The sequence below is a fragment of the Urocitellus parryii genome, chromosome 5 (assembly GCF_045843805.1).
Source record: "Urocitellus parryii isolate mUroPar1 chromosome 5, mUroPar1.hap1, whole genome shotgun sequence".
In the NCBI taxonomy this organism is placed as follows: domain Eukaryota; kingdom Metazoa; phylum Chordata; class Mammalia; order Rodentia; family Sciuridae; genus Urocitellus; species Urocitellus parryii.
Window position 1 is genome coordinate 156,886,211 of NC_135535.1, and position 25,990 is coordinate 156,912,200.

General features: G+C 36.0%; 1 protein-coding gene and 1 non-coding gene across 4 annotated transcripts in view; both read left to right on the plus strand.

The window, feature by feature from the left end:
- The window catches only part of Ddx50 (DExD-box helicase 50), a 35,346-nt gene extending 11,474 nt beyond the window's left edge, over positions 1 to 23,872 (plus strand). For all 3 annotated transcript variants that reach the window (XM_026394640.2, XM_026394641.2, XM_026394642.2), the window contains 8 exons: positions 1,481 to 1,630; positions 12,900 to 13,061; positions 13,511 to 13,630; positions 14,388 to 14,461; positions 14,695 to 14,854; positions 18,194 to 18,328; positions 20,546 to 20,590; positions 23,397 to 23,872. In XM_026394640.2, the coding sequence (XP_026250425.1) occupies positions 1,481 to 1,630; positions 12,900 to 13,061; positions 13,511 to 13,630; positions 14,388 to 14,461; positions 14,695 to 14,854; positions 18,194 to 18,328; positions 20,546 to 20,590; positions 23,397 to 23,675 (1,125 nt within the window). In that variant the 3' untranslated portion in view covers positions 23,676 to 23,872. The remainder of the gene's footprint in view (positions 1 to 1,480; positions 1,631 to 12,899; positions 13,062 to 13,510; positions 13,631 to 14,387; positions 14,462 to 14,694; positions 14,855 to 18,193; positions 18,329 to 20,545; positions 20,591 to 23,396) is intronic.
- On the plus strand, positions 6,948 to 7,054 carry LOC113187036 (U6 spliceosomal RNA). The gene has a single exon (XR_003301373.1). It is a non-coding gene; the product is annotated as a U6 spliceosomal RNA (small nuclear RNA).
- Positions 23,873 to 25,990: the final 2,118 nt, after the last annotated feature.

Sequence of the window (25,990 nt, forward strand, 5' to 3'; positions counted from 1 at the left end):
CCCAGCTATATTTCTAAAGGATAAGTAAGGGTATTTAAAAAAAAAAAAAAAAGCTAAAAACCTATAGTAATTTTCATACTAAGAAAACAAAAAAAGGGATTATTTTCTTCTTTCTTTCTTGAGCTGGATATTGAACCCAGAGCTTCATGCTCATAAGCATGCTCTCTACTACTGAACTACACCATATAACTCTAACTCCCTTCTTATTTTTGATTCATTTCAAATTGCAGAAATCAGTATACTTGCCCATAAGTATTTTAGCATGCATATCTTTAACTAGAGCATAATATTTTCATTTTTATAAAACTAAGGTAAAATTTACATAAGTAAAACTATAAACTTTTTGGGTAAGGATGGGGACACAGTCCTTGGCTTTGTTGCCCAGGCTTGTCTCAAATTTTTAATCCTCTTGCCTTGGCCTCCCAAATAGCTAGGATTATATGCATGTGCCATTGTACTCAATTTAAAACTATAAATATTTAAATGTATAATTCATTGTCATCTAGTACATTTATGATGTACAACCATCACTTCTATGTAGTTCCAAAACATTTTCCTCACACCAAAGGTAACCCCATAACCATTAAATAGTAATTGTTTTCTTTTCCAGTTCCTGGCAACCACCAGTCTTCTTTCTGTCTCTATGGATATGCCTGTTCTGAATATTTCATATAAATGTAATTATACATTATGTGACTTTTTATATTTCGCTTCTTTCCCTTAGCATGTTTTTGAGCTTCCTCCATATAATATTTATAGTTTTTCAGATAAGATTTATGTGTAATGAAATGAGTGTACACTTTGCTTAGTTTTTTTGAGTTTGTGTATGTAAACCAAACATTTATCAAGATATATTGCCAGGTGCAGTGGTACATGCCAGTAATCTCAGCAATTTGGCAGGCTCAGGTAGGAGAATTGCAAGTTCAAGACCAGCCTCTACAATTTAGCAAGACCCTATCTCAAGAATAAAAAGGACAGAGGGATGTGGCTCAGTAGTATAGTACCCCAAGGTCCAATCCCTAGTATCAAAACAAAAGGTGTTTTCATCATCTCAAAAAGTTCCCTCGTACTCCTTCCTAGTTCCCCCCAATCCAGAGACAATCACTTCTGATTTTTTTTTCTACCATCGATTAGTTTTACCTATTCTAAAACTTCATATAAATGGAATCATACTGCATATACTCTTTCTCTATAGGACTTCATTCACTCAGCATATTATTTAAGATTCATCTATATTTTTGTGTTATTAATAGTTGGTTCCTTTTAATTGCTATATAGTATTTTGTTTGAATATACTAAATTTGTGTATCCTTTCACTTATTGACCACCATTTGTTTGTTTTTAAATGGGGTTGAGGAAAGTCTCTGTCTTACAGTCTCCCAGGAAGGCCAGTTCTTGACCAGGTAGAAAAAAATGTACAAGATAATTTTTTTCCAACAATTTTGTCAAAACAGATATTTCACCTTTTCTTTCCTCAAAGCATTTGGCTATTCAGTGTCATTGGTCTCAGAGGCCAGCAGTTATTGGAGATGTCCTTCAAGTCTATAGTGGTTCAGAAGGGAGGGCTATTATCTTCTGTGAGACCAAGAAGAATGTAACTGAAATGGCAATGAATCCACATATAAAACAGGTAAGTTTTTTAAAACACTTTTTCTAATTGAGCTGATGAGATGAATAACTGAGGAAAAATATTGTCAGTTGGATAGTGGCACATGCCTATAATCCCAGCAACTTGTGAGGCTGAGATAGGAGGATTTTAAAGTTCAAGGTCAGTCTCAGCACTTAGCAAGACCCTCAGCAACTTACTGAGACCTTGTCTTAAAATAAGAATGGCTAGATATGTAACTCAATGCCAAAGTGCCCCTGGGGGGTTCAACCCCCCAGTACCAAAAACAAATATAAATATATTTTGTCCTCTGGACCAAACTTGATATTGATAAGTCATTCTCAGAATTGTGACTAATTTAGAAAAATATCCAGCCTCTTATAACTTGTTAAGTCCGGACAAAATTTTTTTAAAATATTTTTTTAGTTGTCAATGGACCTTAAAATTTATTTATATGTGGTTTTGAGAATCAAACCCAATGCCTCACACATGACAGGTGAGCTCTTTACCACTGAGTCACAACCTCAGCCCCTAGGACAAAAATTTTTTTTTTTTTTTTTTTTTTTTTTAAAGAGAGAGTGAGAGAGGAGAGAGAGAGAGAGAATTTTTTTTTTTTAATATTTATTTTTTAGTTCTCGGCGGACACAACATCTTTGTTGGTATGTGGTGCTGAGGCCGCACGCATGCCAGGTGAGCGCGCTACCGCTTGAGCCACATCCCCAGCCCAGACAAAAATTTTTTAAGAAATAAATTTTATTGTGTGTATTTGAACTTTAACAATATGATGAGAGAATTATGTCAGTTGTTATTAGGAATATTTTTTAAGGCTTTGTAAATGTGATCTAGAAAATATAAAGGTTGAAACAAAATTAATTTCTGTTGGTAAGAATGGATAATGTTTTAGAGTTGTGTTATAAGAACAAATTAAAAATATTTATTGAATGAATACATTAATATAAATTGTATGTGTTTATCATCCAGCTTTATTATTTTATCTGAATGCTTGCTCACTTATTTTCTTCTCTAAAATTGTTTTGATGTAAGCTCTAGATATTATTACATTCATAAATATTTGGGTAAATATCTCTTAAAGAAAAGTATTAGCACAGTGAATTGGAAGGATGGCAAGTTCAAGATCCTGTCTCAAAAAAATAAATAAATAAATAAAAAGGATGGGGATGTATTTCAGTGGCAAAGCCCACTCTGGTTTCAATCTCCAGTACAGGGTGGGGGAAAAAAAATTAAAAAGTCAAATCAAACCAAGCCAAAAAAAAAGGCTTGGGGTATAGTTCAGTGGTAGAGCACCTGCCTAGCATGTGGGAGGCCTTGGGTTCATGCACACATACACAAAAACTACCACAACAAAAACAAGCCCCACATGCTGTTATCATTAACAAAATTAACAGTAATTAATACTTTCAAATGCCAATTGGGTTCAAATTTTCAACTGCCCTATGAATGCTTTTTTTATTGTTTTCTTGACTCTGGATCCAGATAAGATTCTTACATTATGTGATTTTATTATATCATGTTTAGTATGTCAGTTTCTCCTATATCTATTCTTCCTTGTAGTTTTTGCTGTTTATGAAACCAAGTTTCTATAAGTCTGGAATACTGCTTCCCTATGATGTTATTTAACTTGTTTCTCTGTTTTTTATACTTTCTGAAACCTGGTTTTTAAATTAGAGCAAAAAATACTTCATAGGTTGTTTACTTCTTACAGAAGGTGTATGATTTCTAGTTCCTTTTATCTTTGTGATGCTAACATTCATCAATGTGACTTTCCTATGTCAATGTCTCTCTAGTCATTTTTGTTGTGTGTAACTTGGTCTGAGAAAGGTCTTATGAAAATGATATTACTTGTTGATAATAGCTTGTTTGTGACTTTATACTTGAAAGTTATTTTGGCTAGTCATAAAATTCTTGGTTCAGATTTTCTTTTCTTGGGGCTAGGGTTGTGGCTCAGCGATAGAGCGCTCGCCTAGCTCAGGTGAGGCCCTAGGTTCGATCCTCAGCACGACGTAAAATTAATTAAAAATTAATTAATTAAGGATATTGTATCCAACAGCAACTAAAAAATAAATAAATATCTTTTAAAAGATTTTTTTTCTTTAGTATCTTAAAATGTTATTCCATTGTTTTTGGAATAATACATTGCTATAGAAAGTCAGTTGCCAATCTGACTTTTTAAAAAGTGATTTTCCTTAAAAAATCAGCACTTTCCCTGGGCATAGTGGCACAGGATATAATCCCAGGGGCTCTAGAGGCTGAGGCAGCAGGAGGATCAAAAGTGCAGAGCCAGCCTGAGCAATTTAGTGAGGCCCCAAGGAACTTGATGAGACCCTGTTTCAAAAATAAAAAAATAAAATATAGCTTACTGGTAAAGTGCCCCTGAGTTTGATTCCCAGTAAACCCTCCCTTTCTCAACTCCTACCCCACCCACCCCACCCCACCCACAAAAAAAATCAGTAGTTTTGCTTGCTCCGTTAGCCAGTTCTTGTGGTTTCAGCCAGCTACTCAGGAGCTGATGCTGAAGAATTGCTTGATCAGGAATTTGAAGTCAGCCTGGCCAACAACATAGTCATACTGCATCTCAAAAAAGAAAATCAGTTGGCGCTATGGCTTATGCCCATAATCCCAGGGTCTGGGAAGGCTGAGGCAGGAGGATTCCAGTACAAAGCCAGCTTTAGCAAATTAGCGAAGCCCTGAGCAACTTAGTGAGACCCTGTCTCAAAAAATAAAAAGGGCTCAGTTGTTAAGTGCCCCTGGGTTCAGTCACACACACAAACACACACACACCAAAAAATCCCAAAAATGTATTTTAATATATATATTATAACTTTTATCTTTGTGATGCTAACTAACATTCATCAATGTGACATACATACATATATATATATATATATAAATATATATATATATATATAATTTTTTTTTTAAGGTTTAAGACAGGGTGTGGCTAAGTTGCCAAGCTGGATGTTGCAATCCTTCTGTGGGAATATTATTCTGCTTCCCCATCTCCATCCCTAATTACGTTCTTCTTTTTTTGAATCTTTTTTTTTTTTTTTTTTTTTTTTTTTTTTAGTTGTAGATGGGCACAATGCCTTTATTATTTATCTTTATATGGTGCTGAGGATCAAACCCAGGGCTTCACACATGCTAGGCAAGTGCTCTGCCACTGAACCCCAGCCTCAGCCCCATTCATCCCTAATTACTTTCTATGGGATTTGATTAGGACCTTTACTACTGCTCATTTTTAGATGAAATATATCTTTCTGAACTTTAAATGGGAAAGCATGGGTTAGAATAGTTTTCTAGATTTGCAGGTTTAGAACTTTTGTTGTTTTTGATAGTGTTTAAAAATATGGACAAATATCTCAATAAAGCTGTTTAAAAAGAAAAGGTCTCTTGCTAGGTGTGGTACACATGCCTATAATCCCAGAAGCTCAGGAGGCTGAGGCAGGAGAATTGCAAGTTCAAAGCCAGCCTCAGAAACATTGAGATGTTAAGCAACTCAGACCTTGTCTTTAAATAAGGCTGGGGATGTAGCTGAGTTTAATCCCTAGTTAAGGCGCCCTCCCCCACTCCCCACCCCCAAAAAAGAGAAAAAGTCTTCCATTTACTGAGCTCCAGCTATGTTCTTCCTCACTTTTATCTGTATCTTTTCTTTGCTCTTGTTATTCTTGTCTTCCTGGGTTTGGATTTAGGTCCAATACTTTCTCCTTGGTGTGGGACTTTGTTCTGGAAAGGAAGCATTGATTTTAGTGTTTGTATATGGCTGAACACCAGAGCTGCTGTAGCTCCTACAGACCTTACTGTTGGTGCCTTGGCATTCTCCAATTGTCACCTGCTACATGTAACAATTTGCTTGAGAATATGCTTTCCAGAGAATGCTGCTTCTTAGGTCACAGAAATCCCCTGCCCCACCCCATACATACAGGTTTTGCCCTATTCTGAAAAATTACTAGAATGCGTTTTCATTTAGTTTTTTTGTTTTTGTTATTTTGGTACTGGGGATTGAACTCAGGGGCACTCAACCACTGAGCCACATCCCCAGCCCTATTTTGTGTTTTATTAGAGACTGGTCTCACTGAGTTGCTTAGTGCCTCACTTTTGTTGAGCCTGGCTTTGAACTCGTGGTCTTCCTGTCTCAGTCTCCTGAGCTGCTGGGATTACAGGCATGTGTCACTGTGCCTGGAACTAGTTTTGTCATAGATGTTCTCTGTGGATTTTTAATTTTCTTATTCTAGTTGCTTTTTTTTTTTTTTTTTTTAGCAGGGTGATACTGGGATTTGAACTCAGGGCCACTCAACCACTGAGCCACATCCCCAGTCCTATTTTGAATTTTATTTAGAGATAGGATTTCACTGAGTTGTTAGCATCTTGCTTTTGCTGAGGCTGGCTTTGAACTTGCTTCAGCCTCCTGCACCACTGGGATTATAGGCATGTACCACTGCGCCTCACCTGCTGTTTGTTTTTATTATTATATGTGTGTGGTGCTGGGACCTTGAACCCAGGGCATTGTGTATACAAGACAAGCACTCTACCAACTGAGCTATATCCCCAACCCACTATTTGTTTTTATGTGAGAACTGGTGAAATACTATGTTGTTACCATCTTCTATAGTGTTATTTTTACTAATTATATAGCATTGGTTGTCATATTTAAAACATCTGATATAAACAGATGGATGCTTAATAATGAAAATGTTGAGGGTGGTTAATGATATTCCCTGTTATTGCTTTAGGACCTTCAATAGTAACTGTCCTAGAAGTCAGTGCTTCTGAAGGAGGAATTGCCTTGCTACAAAGACCAGTTCAATACCCCCTCAGTGACAATAATCTATTTCTGTGGTTGAAATATAGAATTTTTCTTCTTCATGATGACTGCTGTTTAGGCAGAAAGTAGTAGCAGCAACTCATTATGAGGAATGTTGAGTTTTATGGACAAACTAGGGAGTCTAAATGGTGTATTTTTATTATGTATTTACTTATTTTGGGGTATTAAGACTTGAACCCAGGGGCCTGGCATATGCTAGACATGTATGAGCTACCCCTAGCACCTAGTTTCTCTGTTTTTAAATTATAACCTCACTTAATTTTTTTCTATAGGTCAAGTTTTACTTAGTTTTATCAATAAAATGCCTTGTAAATTCTCAACAAATTCTTTCTCTCTTTTACATACATACAGTCTTTTGGGAAACAGTTTATTTAAAGTTTGGAAACCTGCCGGTGTGGTAGTGCACACCTGTAAACCCAGCTTCTTAGAAGACTAAAGCAAGAAGATCACAAGTTTGAGGCTGGCCTGGGCAATTTAGACCCTGTCCTAAAATAAAAAATAGTGCTCACTTTGGTAGCACATATACTAAAATTGGAATGATACAGAGAAGATTAGCATGACCCCTGCACAAGGATGACATGCAAATTCATGAAGTGTGCCACATTTGAAAATGAAAAATAAAGAGTCTGGGGATGTATCTCAGTGGTAGAGTGCCCGGGGGTTCAATCCCCAGTGCTACAAAAAGAAAGAAAGGAAAAAAAAAAAGTTGGAGATATGAAAATCATCACTGATACCAAGAATATAATATGTCCTTTTTAGGGCTGATTATCAAGTTAAAAAAAACCTGTGTTGAGTTTTTTTTAAAAGTGAATTTGAATAATGGACTATGAAAACCTGTCCAACTCATTTAAAGTATGGTAGCTTATATATATAGCTATTTTCTTTTTTGAAACAGTTTTCTTAATTGATTCCATGATAATCGTATGAGTTTTCCTCTTCTGGCTATCTTTCTGTGTTTTTCTGAGATCTTTTTCTGTTTTTGCCCATACCATACCTTTTCCCCCCGCTTCCTTTCTGTGTTGGGCATAGAACGCAGGGCCTCATATATGCTAGACCAAGTGTTCTATCACTGGGCAGCACTCCCAATCCTTGTCTTTCAGTACTGGAGTTTCTCTTAGTTTTGTGGGGAGTGACAAGGAACAGGTGAAATAGCCCTTATCCAAAATGTTTGGGAGGTCATCTTGGTGCTTACAATTTTTTAGATTTCATAGGGCTGGCAGTTTAGCTTAGAGGTATAGCTGTTGCCTCTCATGCACAAAGCCCCCAGCACCATGAAAAAGAAAGAAGGTGGGGGGTGTTTCAGCTAGGTATATAACCCCAGCTATTCAGGGAACTAAGGCAGGAGGATGACAAGTTTGAGGACTGCCTTGGCAGCTCTGTAAGACCCTATCTCAAAATTGAAAAACTGAAAAGGACTGGAATGTAACCTAGTAGTAAAGTGCTTGCACAGCATGTTGAAGCCCTGGGTTCAATCCCTAGTACTACAAAAACAAACAAACTCAGTTTAGATTTCAGAGTATTTTGGATTTCAGATTTCTTTTCCTTTTGTGTGGTATTGGAGATTGAACCCAAGTATTTTACCTCTGAGATATATTGCTAGCCATAATTTTTTTTTAGTTGTATATGAACACAATATCTTTATTTTGTTTGTTTATTTTTATGTGGTGCTAAGGATCAAATCCATTGCCTCACAAGTAGAGCAAGCGCTCTACTGCTGAGCCCCAATCCCATTCCTAGCCCTTTTGAAAACTATTTTGAGACAGGGTCTCCCGTCTCCATAAGTTTCCAAGGCTGCCCTTGAACTTGTGATCTTCTACCTCAGCCTCCCAAGTTGCTGGGATCACAGGCATGAGCTCCTGCCCCCAGGTGTACTTCCGATTTTTTAATTAAGGATATTCAACCTGATAGCATAGACTTCAGAGTCAAATCAAGTTTTAAATCCCAGTGTACTACCTTCTAGTTAGGCAGCTTGAGCAAAGTTACTTCATATTTCTGTGCCTGTGCTTCCTTTTTTAAAGAAGTGGTATTAAAAATCACTTTTGTTTTGTTTTGTTTTACAGTTTCAACATTTTAATGAAACCATTTATTTGAGACATTTAGCACAGTAGTTTGTAGCAAGCAGTCCATAAATGTAGAAATGTAGAAGTATAGGTATGTATGCATAGATACACATATCTAATCACTATATGACTTTAGTCATTGTGTGTTTGCTTATAATCCCAAATCTTTCTTCAGTTAGATATGTCTCTCCAATACTAGGCCTATATTTATTCTATTGGCCACATAATCCCAAACTTATTATGATCTAAAATGAATTCATTCTTTTTTACACTCCAATAGCCCCTCAACTGGCTCCATTGTTCCCTATCTTTGAATGATATATCTACCTATAGCCCAAGTGAAACTTATATATTACCCCCTGACTTTTCTTCCTCACCATTTGCAATTCAGTTATCGATGAGTATTTTTGCATTCTGTTTCCTATGGTTTATTAGTTTATTTTCTACTTCCATTGCAGAAACTCAAAACATGGGAATCATAAATGTCTTTTTTTCTTTGTACTTCATTTCTATTCTCTATACCAAATCCTCCCAATTTTGTCAAGTAATAGTTTTCAAATTCAGTTACCCTATTTACCTTTCTAGCCTCATCTTATTATCACATTTGCTCCCCATTTTTTGCACTCTCTTCATACATGTTATGCTTCATGTCACCACAGGGCTCTTGAACTTGCAGTCTACCTCACTTAGCAAGTTCCTCTTGTCTTTCACATCTCAGTCCAAAGCATCACTTTTCAGGAAATCCTTCCGTGCCCCAAACTAGGTCAGGTTTGGATAAGTGCTTCTTGATTCTTAGACTGATGCTTCATTCTTTACACTTGCTGGATAAATTTATTTCTGTGTCTAATTATTTGTTTCATGTCCTTCTCCCCTACTGGAGTATGAAGACCATAAAGACAGGCAGTCTTACCATGTTCACCTTTTTTTTTTTTTTTTTTAAAGTGGTGCTGGCCTTTGAACTCAGGGCCTCACACATTCACACATACTGGACACTTTACCACTAAGCCATATCCTCAGTCCCCTTGTGTGTTCACCTTTTAAATCCTGATGCCTGATATGTAGTATGTCTCTGAATATTTGTTGAGTGAATAGGTGGTCATTATCACTATCCTAGGGCCTGACATCTCTTCTGAATTTTTGCAGTTTGTGTTTTGTCTATAGATATAGTGATATAGTGTATAGATACACTATAGCTGGAGTATTCTTTCTATATTATAAATGTGTTTGTGATAGTTTTCTTTAGAATCATTTAATTGTTTCACCTTGTCCTTAAGATGTAAGTTCATATTCCTTTCCCAGTCTCATCTCTTATCACTTACCCCTTCTTAATCTGTTTCAGTAGTAGTGTACTATAACATTTGTAGTTCCCCAGACATACTATTTATGTATGATATTTCTAACCTGAAACTTCCTAGCTTTCTGTTCTTTCATGTACATGACCCCTAGTTCTTTTTTTTTTTTTAATATTATTTAGTTGTTGATGGACCTTTATTTTATTTACTTATTTACATGTGGTGCTGAGAATTAAACCCTGCCTCACACATGCTAGGCAAGTGCTCTACCGCTGAGCTACAACTCCAGCCCCAACTCCTAGTTCTTTATTTATCATTCAGGTCTCAGTTTCAGACATGTTTCCCGCTTAGCAAGTATGAGGCCCTGGGTTCAATCCCCAGTACCTCCAAAATAATAATAGTCAGATTTCCCCTTAGATATTTCTGTAGCATGATGTAAATATATACCTGTCGCGACACATATCATACTGTTAGGTGTTTTTTTGTTTGTTTGTTTGTTTTGTTTTGGTTACTGGGGATTGAACTCCGGCACTCAACCACTGAGCCACATCCCCAGCCTTATTTTGTATTTTATTTAGAGAGAGGATCTCACTGAGTTGTTCAGTGCCTCGCTTTTGTTGAGGCTGGCTTTGAACTTATGATCCTCTTGCCTTGGCCTCCTGAGTCACTGTGATTACAAGCATGCACCACAGTGCCCAGCTATTGTACTGGTTTGAAGATACCTATCAAATTGTGTGTTCTAAACTATTTCTTTATGAATGTTCCAGAAACTAATACAATCTCAGGCACATAGCAGGTACACAGTGAATTCACTCATTATGCAGTAAGTTTAGATACTAAGGCATGTACTGTTGGGGTTAAATCATTGTTATGAACTTTTTAATAGTGGCAAGGAATACAAGGTAATTTATTCATAGTATTAGGAAAATTATTTGGAGCACAAATGGAAGATCAACCTAGTTTAAATAGGTTCAGCTTTGCTAAAAATAACAGAAGTGCAATAGTGGTGCACACCTGTAATCCCAGTGACAGGGAGGCTGAGATGGGAAGATCTCAAGTTCAAAATCAGCATCAGCAACTTTGTGAAGACCTAAGCAACTTAGCAAGACTCTGTCTCAAAATAAAAAATAAAAAGGGCTGGGGATGTGGCTTAGTGGTTGAGCATCTCTGGTTCAATCCCCAGGACTCCACTAAAAAAATAATAAATAAATAAATTACAAAAGTACAAATTAAAACAGCATTGGGGATTTTTTTTTTTCCCCCGCAGTACTGGTATTGAAGCTAGGCAAAGTACTTACTCTAACTCACTCTTTTGTAAATTTTGAGAAAAGGACTCACTAATTGCCCATGCTGCTCTAGAGCTCAAGATTCTCTTGTTTCAGCCTCTTTAGTAACTGGGATTACAAGTGTGTGCCACCATTGCCTGGCAGAAAGTTATTTTTGCCTATTGGATTAACAAAGGTTATCATTTATAATATATAGGGCAGGTAGGGTATGATGAAATCAACTCTTGCAGTATATAAAAAGTTAATGGGGCACAACTTCTTTTCATAAAAATTTGTCAGTAGTTAGCTGTTCAATGTTCTTTTTTTTTTTTAGAGAGAGAGGGAGAGAGAGAGAATTTTTTAATATTTTTTTTTTTTTTTAGTTTTCAGCGGACACAACATCTTTGTTTGTATGTGGTGCTGAGGATTGAACCAGGGCCACACGCATGCCAGGCGAGCGCGCTACCACTTGAGCCACATCCCCAGCCCCTATTATTATATTTTTATTTACTTTTTTTATGGGTGGTTACTGGAGATTGAACCCAGGTCCTTGGGCATGTGAGGCAAGAACTCTACCAACTCTGAGCTATATCTCTAGACCCTCAATGTTCTTTTTTATTTTTTATGGTTCTGGGGATTGAACCCAGATGTGCATGCTAGGCATCTGCTTTACCACTGAGCTACATTTCTATCCCCAAATGTTCATTAATTTTGAACCAGAAATTCAACTTCTAGACATATAATCTTTTGAAAACACATGTACAGAGGTATCCAGAAATATAAGTACAAGTTGTTCACTACAGTGTCATTTCTAAAGGTGAAAATTTGGATAAAACTCAAATGTTCATCAGTGGGATATTGTTAAAGTAAGTGCCACTCACTACATCCATATGGATCTGAAAAAAGGTTTATATTATAGTATTAAAATTTTTAAGTAGGTTGCAAAACAGTATATATAAAATATGATTCCTTTTTATACAGAAACACTGTGCCTGTGGTTTAGGCACAGTGGTATATGCCTGTAAATCCCAAGAACTCAGGAGGCTGAAACAGGAGGACCCCAAGTTTGAGCCTAGCCTGGGCAACTTAGCAAGACTCTATCTCGGATTTTAAAAAGAGAAATTCGTTACTTAAAAAGTCTGGGTATGAAGCTCAGTGGTAGAGTGCCCCTAGGTTCAATCTCTAGTACTTAAAAAACAAAAACCCTAATACCCCAAAATATAAAACTGTGTTATCTGTTAGTGTATGTAGATAACATGGGATAATATGTATATGTATTTAAAAAAAAAAATCTGCTGGCTGGGGTTGTAGCTCAGTGGTATAGTGCTTGCCTGGCATGAATGAGGACCTGAGTTTAGTCCCCAGCACTGTAAGAAAATAAATAAAAAAACAATGACAGAGTGTTAGGAATGAATTATTTCCTTTTTTTTTTTTTTTTTTTTGGTACCAGGGATTGAACCCAGTGACATTCAACCACTGAGCCACATCCCCAGCCCTTTATTAAAAATTTGAGACAGAGTTTTGCTAAGTTGCTTAGGGTCTCGCAAAGTTTCTGAGGCTGGTTTTGAACTTGAGATCCTCCTGCTTAGCCTCTTGAGCTGCTGGAATTACAGGCATATAGTAGTAAATTATTTCTAAGAGGGTGATCTTAGGGACACTTTTATGTTTTAGTTTAATATTTTTATAATGTTTGATTTAAAAAAAAACTAGCATGCATTGTTATAGTCATTGAGAAAAGGAAATTAAAAGATAAAAAGAGCACTGACTGAATGATGTTAGGGTGCTATCAGTTGCAAGTACGAACTGTATATGTAATTGTGATTCTTTTTTCAATAGAATGCTCAGTGTTTGCATGGGGACATTGCACAGTCACAAAGAGAAATTACACTAAAAGGCTTCAGAGAAGGTAGTTTCAAAGTTTTGGTGGCAACCAATGTGGCTGCCCGTGGTTTGGACATTCCTGAAGTTGACCTGGTGATTCAAAGTTCTCCTCCACAGGTAGGAAATGAGATTTGGTCTGGGGAAAACAAGAGCAGTTTTATAAATTGCTATCTTATTTACAAGTATTGCTTGAAATATGAAAAATATGTCCATCATTCTTGCTTTCAGGTGTTTTTTTGTTACTATGGTGTTAAATTGATCCGAATCTGATGGCCTTTTCAGTGATTAACTTCACTTTTTGAATTTGAAATTTGGATCAACAAAATCATATAAAAGAATTATATAAAGTTTATGTTAAGAACTCTGGAAGAGATGGTTAGAAAGCTTAAAAGCATCCCCTGTATCCCAAAATTCTAGCATATAAATTATTTGGCATGTTGAAAAGCACAACAGGATTGAAATAAAAATTTAATTATTGTTATTTTGATTATTTCATTATTTGGATGTTGGGATTACTGTGGAGCTTGTCATAATTTTAAAAAGTGTTTTCCTTTTTTAATTTTCAGGATGTTGAGTCGTATATCCATCGTTCTGGACGCACAGGTAGAGCTGGTCGGACTGGAATTTGCATATGTTTTTATCAACCAAGAGAAAGAGGTCAACTAAGATATGTGGAACAAAAAGCAGTAAGTAAAGTTGAATTATTTTTCAGGCTTATTATCTAAATGGTGCCTTAGAAAAGGGCTCTTTTTATATTTGTTCTCACAAATAGATCTTCTTAACTTTTCTCAGTTTAAGCTGCATTTGGATGTGAAGCATGTGGAGAGCTAAATTTATATTAGCTGCAAGACTGTTTCAATACAGCTTTTGTTGTGAAGATAGAAGAGCTGCCTTTCTCATTTTTCTCTTGAATTTCTCCCTTGTTATTGAAATAAGTGTGTTGCGATTTCATACACCATTACAGAATTATAAATGGGTGACTGTGACATTGTTTGGGTATAATAATTTAAAATTAAAATTATATTTGCCATAATATAATTATGTAATAGCCAGTGTCTATAAAAATTGTACAATTTCTGTGTTCCAGATTTTTTTTGTGGTATTTCACATTTTCTCCTATTTTATAATATTTTTTATATACTATCTCATAAACTTTGTAAAGTGAGATGGGAGTAATAAGGGAAAAAGTTGATTGATTTAAATAATTTTTTTTTTGTATCAGCTTTGTTTTGCAAGTCAAATTCCATAATTGTAACTAAGGGTCAATTCAAAAAAATTGTTTTCACTTTTTGAAATTTATAATAGATTATTAGAAAAAGCAGATCTTTTTATCCACTAAGACTTGGAAATCTTCCAAGAAATGGAAATTCAACAAACTATATTAGTTTAGGAATTAATTGTAACAAATTCCATTTTTCTTTAATGTAATTCTTTCATTTTCAGGGAATTACTTTTAAACGTGTAGGTGTTCCTTCTACAATGGATTTAGTTAAATCTAAAAGCATGGATGCCATCAGGTATGCTTTCTGACCTTGCTGAATAATTTTGGCTTTTGTATTAGGCTATTCATCTTTAAGCTCTTCTAGTTCAAATATCAGAAAATTTTAATCACCAGTTTTACCAGCAGAAGTATAGATTTTACTATATGAATAGTAAAATATATGAAAACATTACTCTTTCTTTTCCCATTCATTATCTCATCTTTTTTTCCCTGTCATGACCAAGAAAATTTACTATTTTTAAACCGTAGGTCTCTGGCTTCTGTTTCTTTTGCTGCTGTTGATTTTTTCCGACCATCAGCTCAGAGACTGATAGAAGAGAAAGGGGCAGTGGATGCATTGGCTGCAGCATTAGCCCACATTTCTGGTGCATCAAGCTTTGAACCACGGTCTTTGATCACCTCTGATAAGGTAGAAGTCTGTGAAATAATTGTATTTGGTTGGGAAAGGGGTAAAATTGAGCTATAGCAGTGATTGCATAATCAATTAGTGTTGCATTTACTCCCTTCAATAAATTGCACTTTCTGTGCAGAGAAAACTGTTTTGCTCTATTAGAAATTGACCTTCTCATTTTCCTCCACCCCTAAATTTTTTGGGAGGTGTGATGGAGGCAGTATCTGGGATTGAACTCAAGGGCACCCGACCAATGAGCCCCCATCCCCAGTCCTATTTTGTATTTTACTTAGAGACAAGGTCTCAATGAATTGCTTAGTGCCTCGCTTTTGCTGAGGCTGGCTTTGAACTTGTGATCCTCCTTTCTCAGCCTCCGAAGCCACTGGGATTAAAGTCTTGCACTACCACACTTTGCTAAAATTTTTTTTTGACAGCCATCTTCCAGATTTTCTAGCCTACAGAAAAAAAAAAAATTGAAAGAATATTGCAATAAATAATGACCTAGATTCAACAACTGTCAATATTGTGTTACATTTGCTTTGTTTTTGAATATACTTTTTTTTTTTTTTTGCTAAACCATTTGGAAGTAAGTTGAAACATTATGACATTATTCCTAAGTATTTCAACTTGCTTCTTTTAATGATGAAGATTCTTGTCTACATAATCACAGTATCATAGTCTCACCTACAAAAATGAGCTAGGGAATATAGCTCAGTTGGGTAAAGTGCTTGCCTTGCATGCACAAGGCCCTGGGTTCAGTCCCCAGCACCACCAAAAAAAAATAATAGTTCTATATTAATCATCTTATATCTAATAAATATGCAGATTTGTTTATTTCAAAAATGTGTATGTGGAGTAAAATATAGGAAATCCTCACTTTGCACAGCACTGTGCAAACTGAAACTTGCATAACAGAATCTATACTTCATTTTGTTGCCATGAAATCATGCAAAGTGAGAAACAGATTCTGTGCAGGTGACATCATAACATAGTAGAATACAAAGTAGGGATTCTATGTGGAAGGATCTGTGTGTATAACACTGACTGACATGGCCCACTGCCAGGTTGGTGTCAGATATCAAAATATATCACATCAATAATCCCAATGGTTTGGGCTGGGGAGGCTGAGAATTGCGAGTTCAAAGCCAGCCTCAGCAATTGCAAGGCACTAAGCAACTCAGTGAGATCCTGTCTCTAAATAAAATACAAAATAGGGCTGAGGATGTGTCCCTGAGTTCAATCCCTGGTACCAAAACAAACAAAAAAACACATAAGAGCCATTGGTAGCAAGTGGTTTAAAGATTTATTACTTCTCTGGGTATAAGTGAGCAGAATCCTAGTATGCAGAGACTCATCAGTAAAATCTCTCTGATGTAGAGAAAGAAAAGAGTGCACATGAATTTGGTCTTGGAATCCTTATAAGACAATAATAGCCTGTTGACAGGATATTAGAATGATAGGGCAGAGTAATTCTGGGCAGCCATCCCTGTGGCCGGGAGGAGGGAAAAATGGGGCAGGGCAGATAAATTTGCTTGTGACATTTGGTGTAGCATAAATGAGTGCAGATGGAGCATCTGATGGTTTTCTTGTGGCAGATATTAATAGTTGTCCCAAATGTCATTTTGTTGGAAGTTAACCATATGTCCAATTGTTTCTCCATTTATGTATGTGTGTGTATGTGTGTGTGTGTGTGTGTGTGTGTGTGTGTGTGTGTGTGTGTGAAAAATCAGAATTCTAGTTAAGGTTCTTATGTTATATTTTGGTTGTTGTGTCTTTTTAGTATCTTTTAGTCTAGAACAATTTTCCATCTTTTTTATTTTTCATGACTTTGAATTTGTAAAGAGTTAGGTCAGTTGTCTGTTAGAAGATCTCACTTTCTGGATTTGTCCAAAATTTTTCTTGCATAATTTATTTTTGCCTTTATCCAGAGTCACATTGCATATGTCAAAGCTTGATTTTATATTCAGGCTAAATGTTTTTTGGCAAGGGTATGTTATATATAAAACTGTATACTTCATAGTGAATCATATCAAGAAGCATATGTCATATTGCTTTAGTAGTATACTTAGTTTGATTGCTTGTTTGTTGGCAATTGCCATATATTTTCATTTTCAAAGAATATTTTACTCTCTTAATTAGTGGGGTGATACTTTTAGCATCAAGCAGATATTCTATCCCAATAACTCACCGAATACTTAAATGTATAATATCTTAAAACAATATTTAAACCATATTGGTTTTGTTTGTAGTACTATGGAGTGAACTCAGGTGTGCTCTAGTTCTGGGCTGTATCCCCATACTACACTCGACCCTGAGCCACATCCTCAGCCGTATTTTGTATTTTTATTTAGAGACAGGGTCTCACTCAGTTGCTTTGCTCGGGCTGGCTTTGAATTCATGATCCTCCTGTCTCAGCCTCCGGAGTTCCTGGATTACAGGCATGTGCCACCATACCTTGTCCTTTTTATTTTGAAACAATGTCTTACTAATTTGCTGAATCCGGCCTCAAACTTGACATCTTCCTGTCTCTCAGCCTCCTGAGTCTTTGGGATTACAGATATGTACCACTTCACCTGGCTAACCTATTTAATTTTACTCAAAACATTAACCTACCTCTTCATAATCGCTTCCTCCTTGACTTCATTCATTACCATATCAGAGAAGTCTTTTTTTTTTTTTTTTTTTTTTTTGTGGTGCTAGTGTTTGAACCCAGGGCTTCTACCATTGTGCCACATCCCCAGTCAGAAAGGTCTTTCCCAATAACCCTGATGCATTCTATAATAGCTTGTTCTCCTTTTACATTTCTTTATCTTCTTCATGATGGTCCTTTTGCTGTTCCGTGAAGGTTTACAAAACAAGTAATTTTTGGTTATTTAATTAGTAGTATACTTAATTAGTATAGTACTTCAAAAGTTCAGAGAGATTTTTTTCCTTTTTTTTATGTTCTTCCACTCCAAGGTAACTTTTTAAAAACTCTTTCAGTGTTTCCTTTAGTCTTCACTACCTTATCATTCTCTGATGCTGTTTTGTTTAATTCTCTTATAAAGCATGATGGTAAGAATTAAATATAGTCTTTACAACACTGCACAGAAAGATGATACTTTCAAAGATCTATAAACATTAGTCTTCTTTTTTATTTGTTGATAGTGTGCTACCACTGAGCCACAGCCCCAGCCCCTAAACATTAGTCTTTTAATTTAGTTTCAGAGAAGTTATTTTTTAGCAGCCATGTTATACTGTTGGTTCATAAGAAATGCAGTTAAGTCATAAAGGTCTATAGAGATAGAACTTCATTGTCCTGTGCTGCTACTGATTTTTTTCCCAAACATAATGTGACTTTTTTTTTCCCCCCTTAAGGGATTTGTGACAATGACTCTGGAAAGCCCTGAAGAAATACAGAATGTCACCTGTGCTTGGAAAGAACTTAACAGAAAGCTGAGTAGTAATGCTGTGTCCCAAATTACAAGAATGTGCCTCCTAAAAGGAAATATGGTAGGCTTTTCTAGATAATCCAAAAGATTTTTAATCAATGACCACAAGTATTTATAAGCAATAGCCTAATGGGATGAATAATTCTGTTTTTCTGAGTGTTGGTTTGTTTCCAGTTTTGAATTTGGGGAATTATATAATTAATTCATTTCTCTAGAGCTATAAATCATTCTGTGGGGTTTGTCTTTCTGTTCCCTGCCCCGCCCCCACAGTGCAAACCAAGGGGAACAAACCAAGAGTCTGTGCATGCTCTACCTCTAAGCCACATTTCCAACCCTGGTTTGATTATCTAAAACCCAAGTTATCTAAGCTTCTGCTTTGATATCAATATCGTGTAATTGTGTGTGTTTATTTTCTAAGAGTAAATAATTGCAACAGTTAAATAGGTATACAGTTTAGACAACACACAATATTGTCTGTTATAATTAACCTGCTATTTATTTGTTGTTAATTTTAATAGTATGAATTAAATAAGTATTTCAACATTTATTTATATAGCATATAAAACTGTAATCTTTTTTTTTTTTTTGGTATTGGGAATTGAACCCAGGGTGCTTTACACTGATACGTTCCCCAGTCCTTTTGAGTTTTTATTTTGTGACACGGTTTTGCTAAGTTGCTAAGGCTGGTCTTGAACTTGCAAGCCTCCTGAGTTGCTGGAATTAGAGGTGTGTGCCACTGTGCTCATAAAACCATAATTTTAGTGACTGTGATTTCTTCTAATGGTTTTGAGAAAAGATGTTATATTTATTTATCTAACATTGCTACATAGGTAGGCTTATTCTAACATAGAATTTATTAACTAAATTGTTTATTGGAAATAATCATCTTTTTAAAGGTTTATTGTTATTTCTGCTCAACAGAGATTTGAAGCAAATAGGGAAAACATACAAACATTAACAAAAAAACATAGAGGAGAGGTAAAGCAGATCCATAGACCAAACTAGTTATTGAGTATTAAATTAACTTTCAACCAGGACTGAAGAGGAAACATCTCTGGCTACATAAGTATCATTATATGATAAATATTCCACCACTTTTTTTTTGTTTTGTTTTGTTTTGTTTGTTTTTGTGGTTCTGGGGATTAGAACTCAGGGCCTTTTACCAACTAACTTATAGCCCCACCCAAATTTCTACCTTTTTGACAGAGCTTTCTGGCTCTAAATTTTATTTTATTTGAAATTAAAAATTATGTTTATTTTTGTGATACGGGGGATCCAACCCAAAGCTGTCTGCATGCTAGGCAAGCATTCTACCATGTGAGTTATATCTCCACTACCTGCCCCTCCCTCTCTCCCTCCCTCTCTCTTTGTCCCTCTTTTTTGGTACTGGGGATTGAACCCAGTTTTTTTTTTTTTTAATGAGGTAACTTTTATATATATATATCTTTATTTTATTCGTTTGTTTTTTATGTGGTGCTGAGGATTGAACCCAGGGCCTCACATGTGCTGGGCAGGTGCTTTACCACTGAGCCACAACCCCAGCCCTTTGAGATGGTCTCTAAATTGCTGAGGCTGGCCTTGAATTTGAGGTCTTTCTACCTCAGCTTCCCTAGACATTGGGATTACTGGTGTGCACCACTGTGCCTTGTCCCTCACTAAATTTTTAAAGAATTGATTAGAAGGATCATTTTATAAGGGACATGGAATAAAATTATAGTGATTGAAAAAATAATGCTAGAGAATATTCTAGAGTCTTATTAGTAGATTCTTTTTAAAAATATATTATTTTTTAATATTTATTTTTTAGTTGCAGTTGGACACAATATCTTTATTTTATTTATTTTTAATTTTTAAATAATTTTTTTTTTAAGAGAGAGGGAATTTTGATATTTTATTTTTTAGTTTTCGGCGGACACAATATCTTTGTTTGTATGTGGTGCTGAGGATCGAACCGGGGCCGCACGTATGCCAGGCGAGCGCAATACCGCTTGAGCCACATCCCCAGCCCTTATTTATTTATTTTATGTGGTGCTGAGGATCGAACCCAGGGCCTCGAATGTGCTAGATAAGTGCTCTACCGCTGAGCCACAACCCCAGCCCCAGTAGATTCTTATTAGATATTGTATTTAGTTACTTTTCTGATTTAGAATATAATTAAGCAGATACTCTGGAATACACTTAATATTTTTATAGCAAAGATTATCAGCAAATATTAGTTTATTAGTAAAAATTAACTCATACATCTAGATAAAAATATTTTTATTTTGCTTGCTTTTAGGGTGTTTGCTTTGATGTTCCTACAACCGAGTCAGAAAAATTACAGGTATTTAAAAAAAAATTTATATCCTTCTCTAAAAGATTATTTTGAAAAACATAATTACTCTATCATTATCATGCCTAAGTCAGTTAAGAATTCCTTAATATGAAATATCCAGTCTGTCTCATAATCAAAAATTTTTTATTATAAATATTTTAATCAAATAAAATGATAGAATTGTCTGAATTCCCATGTTCATGTCATCAGCTTCAGCTATTCATGGCTTGTGTGGTTTTTTGTTTGTTTGTTTGTTTGGTACCAGGGATTGAACTCAGGGACATTTGCCCACTGAGCCACATCCCCAGCCCATTTTTTTTTCCCCCCAGCCCTTTTTTGTATTTTATTTTGAGATAGGATATGATAGGATATCACTGAGTTGCTTAGCGCCCTCCTTTTTGCATCCTGCCTCAGCCTCCCAAGCCTCTGGGATTTTAGGCATTCACCACTGTGCCCAGCTCATGGCTAGTTTTGTTTCATCTCTGTTTCTATCCACTTTCCCTGTGTCTTTTAAAGCATTCTATCATTTCAACCATAAATATTTTCATATATTTAAAAAGTATACCCGTAGTATCATATTTAAATCCTCTGAAACAATAATCCCTGAATATTTTGTATTTAAATTTCCCCTATTTTCTCCCCCATTTTTTCTCCTGGTGCTGGGGATTGATCCAAGGGCCTCACACATGCTAATCAAGTGTTCTTCAACTGAGCTACACCACCAGCACTCCAGAAAATTTTTCATTATAAAGTCCATAAAGTTTATATATTGTAATTTGATGTTTTCTATTTTTCTTTCAATTTGTAGGATGTCCTTTCTTTTTCTAAAAAATTTCCTTGTATTTTATATGTTGAAGAAACAGGTCCACTACTAGAGTCCAACAATTTGTTATATACCTTTGTATATTTATATAGTCACATATTTTGGATCAAGAATAGGATTAATTATGAAGTCTTTTTTTTATTTTTGGTACCAGGGATTGACTCAGTGACACTCAACCACTGAGCCACATCCCCAGCCCTATTTTGTATTTTATTTAGAGACAGGGTCTCACTGAGTTGCTTAGTGCCTCACTGTTGCTGAGGCTGGCTTTGAACTCGTGATCCTCCTGATCCAGCCTCCTGAACCTCTGGGATTACAGGCCTGAGCCACTGTGCCCAGCAATTTTGAAGTCTTTTTAAATATTAGCATTATATCATGGATACATTCTACCTCAATTAGATACTGTTTTTTTGTTGGGGGGTGGGTATTGGGAATTGAACCCAGGGAGCACTTTACCGCTGAGCTATATTCCTTGCCTCCCCCTACCCACCTTTTTTTTTTTTTTTTTTTTTTGTAAGTTCTGGATGGACACAGTACCTTTTCCATTTATGTCTATGTGGTGCTGAGGATAGAACCCAGTGCCTCACATGCTAGGCCAGCACTCTACCACAGAGCTATAACCCCAGTCTTTTTAAATTGTTTTATTTTGAGCCAGGGTCTCTTTAAGTTGCTGAGGCTGTCCTCAAATTTGGGATCCTCCTGTCTTGCCCTCCCAGGTCACTGGGATTACAGGAATGTGCCACCATGCCTGGCTACAGTTGCTTATTTTTTATGATGCCCTGTTATAGTGGCTCAACTTTGATCACCAATGTTCTGTTTTCTGAAATTTAGACTATTTCCAATAATTTATTATTATAAATAAAACTGCCCAGAATATTGATATAGGTAATTCTTCCTGCATTGCCATGTTTAATCTCTTTAAGATGAATTTTTTAATATGACTTTTGGCCAAAAGGTTTGTGTATTTTTTTAATGTTTATTTTTTAGTTGTAGTTGGACATAATACCTTTATTTTTTATTTTTATTGACTTATTTTTATGTCGTGCTGAGGATCAAACCCAGGCTCTTGCACGTGTGAGGCAAATGCTCTACCGCTGAGCCAAAACCCCAGCCCTGGTTTGTGCATTTTTAAGACTGTGCTCATATGTTGCCAAACCTATCAATGATTTATATGGGTGTTTTTCTCTTCTCATTCTTATCAACAGGGCATTTTACATTGACTTCCCTTGGCAACTTGTGCTCATATTGAACAGTGGTTAAGTTACCAAGATAATACATTGCACTGCTCTTATGAGCTGCCTTTTTTTTTTTTTTTTTTTAATAGGGGAACACTAGGGATTGAACCCAGGGCAAGCATTCTACTACCGAGCACTGTCTCCATACCATTGATTCATGTATCTTGAGTTGATTACTCTAGTAAATTGTTTTCAGTTGCTATATTTTTTAGTTCCTGGTTACTGTTGACAGATTTCTAATCCCTGTTATCGGCTGTAGTATATCTTGTTTCTGTTAGTATATCTCTTCAAAATAATGGAATGCTTATTAATGCTCTATTTTTTTAAAATATTTATTTATTTGGTGTAGATGTGTAGATGGACACAACACAATGCCTTTTTTTTTTTTTTTAAAGAGAGTGAGAGAGGAGAGGGGGAGAGAGAGAGAGAGAGAGAGAATTTTTAATATTTATTTATTTATTTTTTAGTTCTCGGCAGACACAACATCTTTGTTGGTATGCCTTTATTTTTATGTGGTACTGAGGATCGAACCTGGGTCCCGCCTATGCTAGGCAAGCGCTCTACCGCTGAGCCACAATCCCAGCCCTGAACATGTTTTCTTTTTGCTTATTTTTTGGTTTTCATTTTTGTTCCAGACACTTTGGATTTAAGTGATAGATGATCTTTGGCTAACGGATAAAGGACATGCAAAAGTATTCTTTGCTTGTTTATGGTTTCAATTTTGCATTTCTGTTAATCCTGTAAATTCCTTTAACAGGCAGAGTGGCATGATTCAGATTGGATACTCTCAGTGCCAGCCAAATTACCTGAAATCGAAGAGTATTATGATGGAAATACATCTTCTAATTCCAGACAAAGGAGTGGCTGGTCAAGTGGCAGGTCTGGCCGGTCAGGTCGATCAGGTGGTCGATCTGGTGGCCGGTCAGGTAGACCGAGTCGACAGGGAAGTCGGTCAGGAAGTCGACAAGATGGTAGAAGACGAAGTGGAAACAGAAATCGATCAAGAAGCGGGGGCCACAAACGGAGTTTTGACTGAGCATTTGATAGTTAATTTACCAGTGTGAGCTTGCCTATGTCTGCCTAATCATGTACATAATCCACCAAAAATTAGGTCATCATAGTTGAGGTATGTGTCTGCTGTTTGCAAAGAAGTTGGTCGTATTTTTTTAAAAAGTATTTCACAAAAATGGTTGTAAACAAATCTACTTATCCAGTTATAACTTTGAATAAAAAAAACCCTCCTTTTATTGTCTCTTTTCACTATGTGTTAAGAATTTTCTCAGTGTAATCTTTTTAAAATTTCTTCTAAGTCTCAACAATCAAGTTAACCTTTCTTAAAGTTTACATTTTACAAAATATGGTGTATTTTTATTCAAATCATTCCCTCCATAGATTATGTGATAGAAAATAAATCCCTTCTGCATTAAAGGGCTGTATAAACTGATGACGTGGTTAGTTAGGTATATTTTTTTGAGGTCTAGATATATTTAATTCAAAAGATGTGAGCAGTGCACACTTAATTTATTCAACAAATAGTTTATTGACTGTCCACTATCCATTGCTGTGCTATTCACTGGGGAATATAGCTTGAATAGGCATAATCAGTATGCTCGTGATACTCACTCTTTTTTGATACTGGGGATTGAATCTAGGGTCGTTTTACCACTGAGATACACCCCCCCCAAAAAAACCTTTTTATTTATTTATTTTTTAAATTTGAGACAAAGTCTCGCTAAGTTGCTTAGGGTCTCATTAAGTTACTGAAGTTGACTTTGTACTTGCAATCTTCCTGCTTCAGCTTCCTCTGAATTTCTGGAATTATAGGAATGCACCCACTGTGTCTGGCTACTTACTGTCTTAATAGACCATCAGCATTTATGATAGAGATTAATTAAAAGTAAGAAAAGTGTAGATATGAAATGCTGAGGACCTCATTGTATACCTGACTAATTTTAGAAGTCATGAAGGCTCCTAAAAGAAGAAAAGGAGAAGTATCAGTTGATATAGCCATATGTGTGTGTATGGTAGGAAGAAAAGTTTAGAAGGAAGAGAGTTTGCAGATAGAACAGCATATGTAGGAACCTAGAGGGTAAGGCTGAGGACTTACAATTAATGCTAGGCAGAGAACAGAAATAAGAGAAAGGATTTAGTTTTTAACAGGGATCATTTGTTATAGACCTTATCTGCATTGTTCAAAATTTTTCTTGAACCATTAAAGGGTTTATAGTATGGGATAATATGATTAGATGTATGTTTCAGAAAGACTGGCTGTACTGATAATACTGGATTAGAGGGGGTATACTGAAGGCCAAGAAATCTAAAGAGGACCAAGGTAGAGATGCTCATCTGATAGGTAACTCCTGCCCCCCTCTAGGAGTTGAACCCAAGAGCACTCTACCACTGAACTACATCCCCAGGCCCTTTTTTATTTTGAGATTAATTGCTGAGGCTGGTCTTGCAATGCCTCAGCCTCCCAAGTAGCTGGGATTACAGGCATATGCCACCAAGCCCATCTGAGACGTAATATTTTTAAGTGATGAAACTGAGGTACATGAGAGCTTGTTACTTGCCCAAAATCACACTGCTAGACAACATGTAGTATAGCAAGAATTTGAACCCAGATAAGTGTGTTAGGAGGTAGAATCCTTAGACTCAGTTATTGATTGGATTGGAAAATGAGAGGCATAAGAATGAAATCAACATTTCACTAAGGTAGGAAGAACAAGAAAAGTTAATGGGGAAGAAGTGGGAATATGATAAATTCAGGATTAGATATATTTTAATATTGAGGATGAGATTTGTTAAGGGAAATAAAGCAGTAGGAAATTTAGTTTTATAGGTTTGAAGCTTAGGAGATACTTGTTTTGGAGAGATTTGAGAATTAAAAAGAAAAATGTAGTTAGGGTGGTAAATGAGATTATCCAGCGAAAGCATCATAAGGAATGAAGACTGAGGAAGGAACCCAGGGTAAATTACCATACTTAATACATGGAAGAAAGGGGAGCCCATTGAGAAGAGATGGTAATAAGAGGGCAGAAAGCTCAGGGGTATGAGGTTTTCAAAGGAAATCAGGAGATGAATCTGAACTGACCACTGGACTTAAGAAAAAGGAAATGAGACATTAAGAGCAGCCTTATTAATAAAGTATTGAGAATAGAAGCCAGGTAGCAGTGAATTCAGTAGGAAATGAGGAATAAGTGGGGACAATAAACATGCACATCTTTTTCAGAAATTTTAGCTGTGGATTGGGAAGAATAACTTAAAGGTTGGAGGCAGAAGAAAGGACATGAAGTTTGGTGAGGATTTTGTGTGGGTGGTGACAGTGATGGGACTGGGGAATGTCTTGAGTAT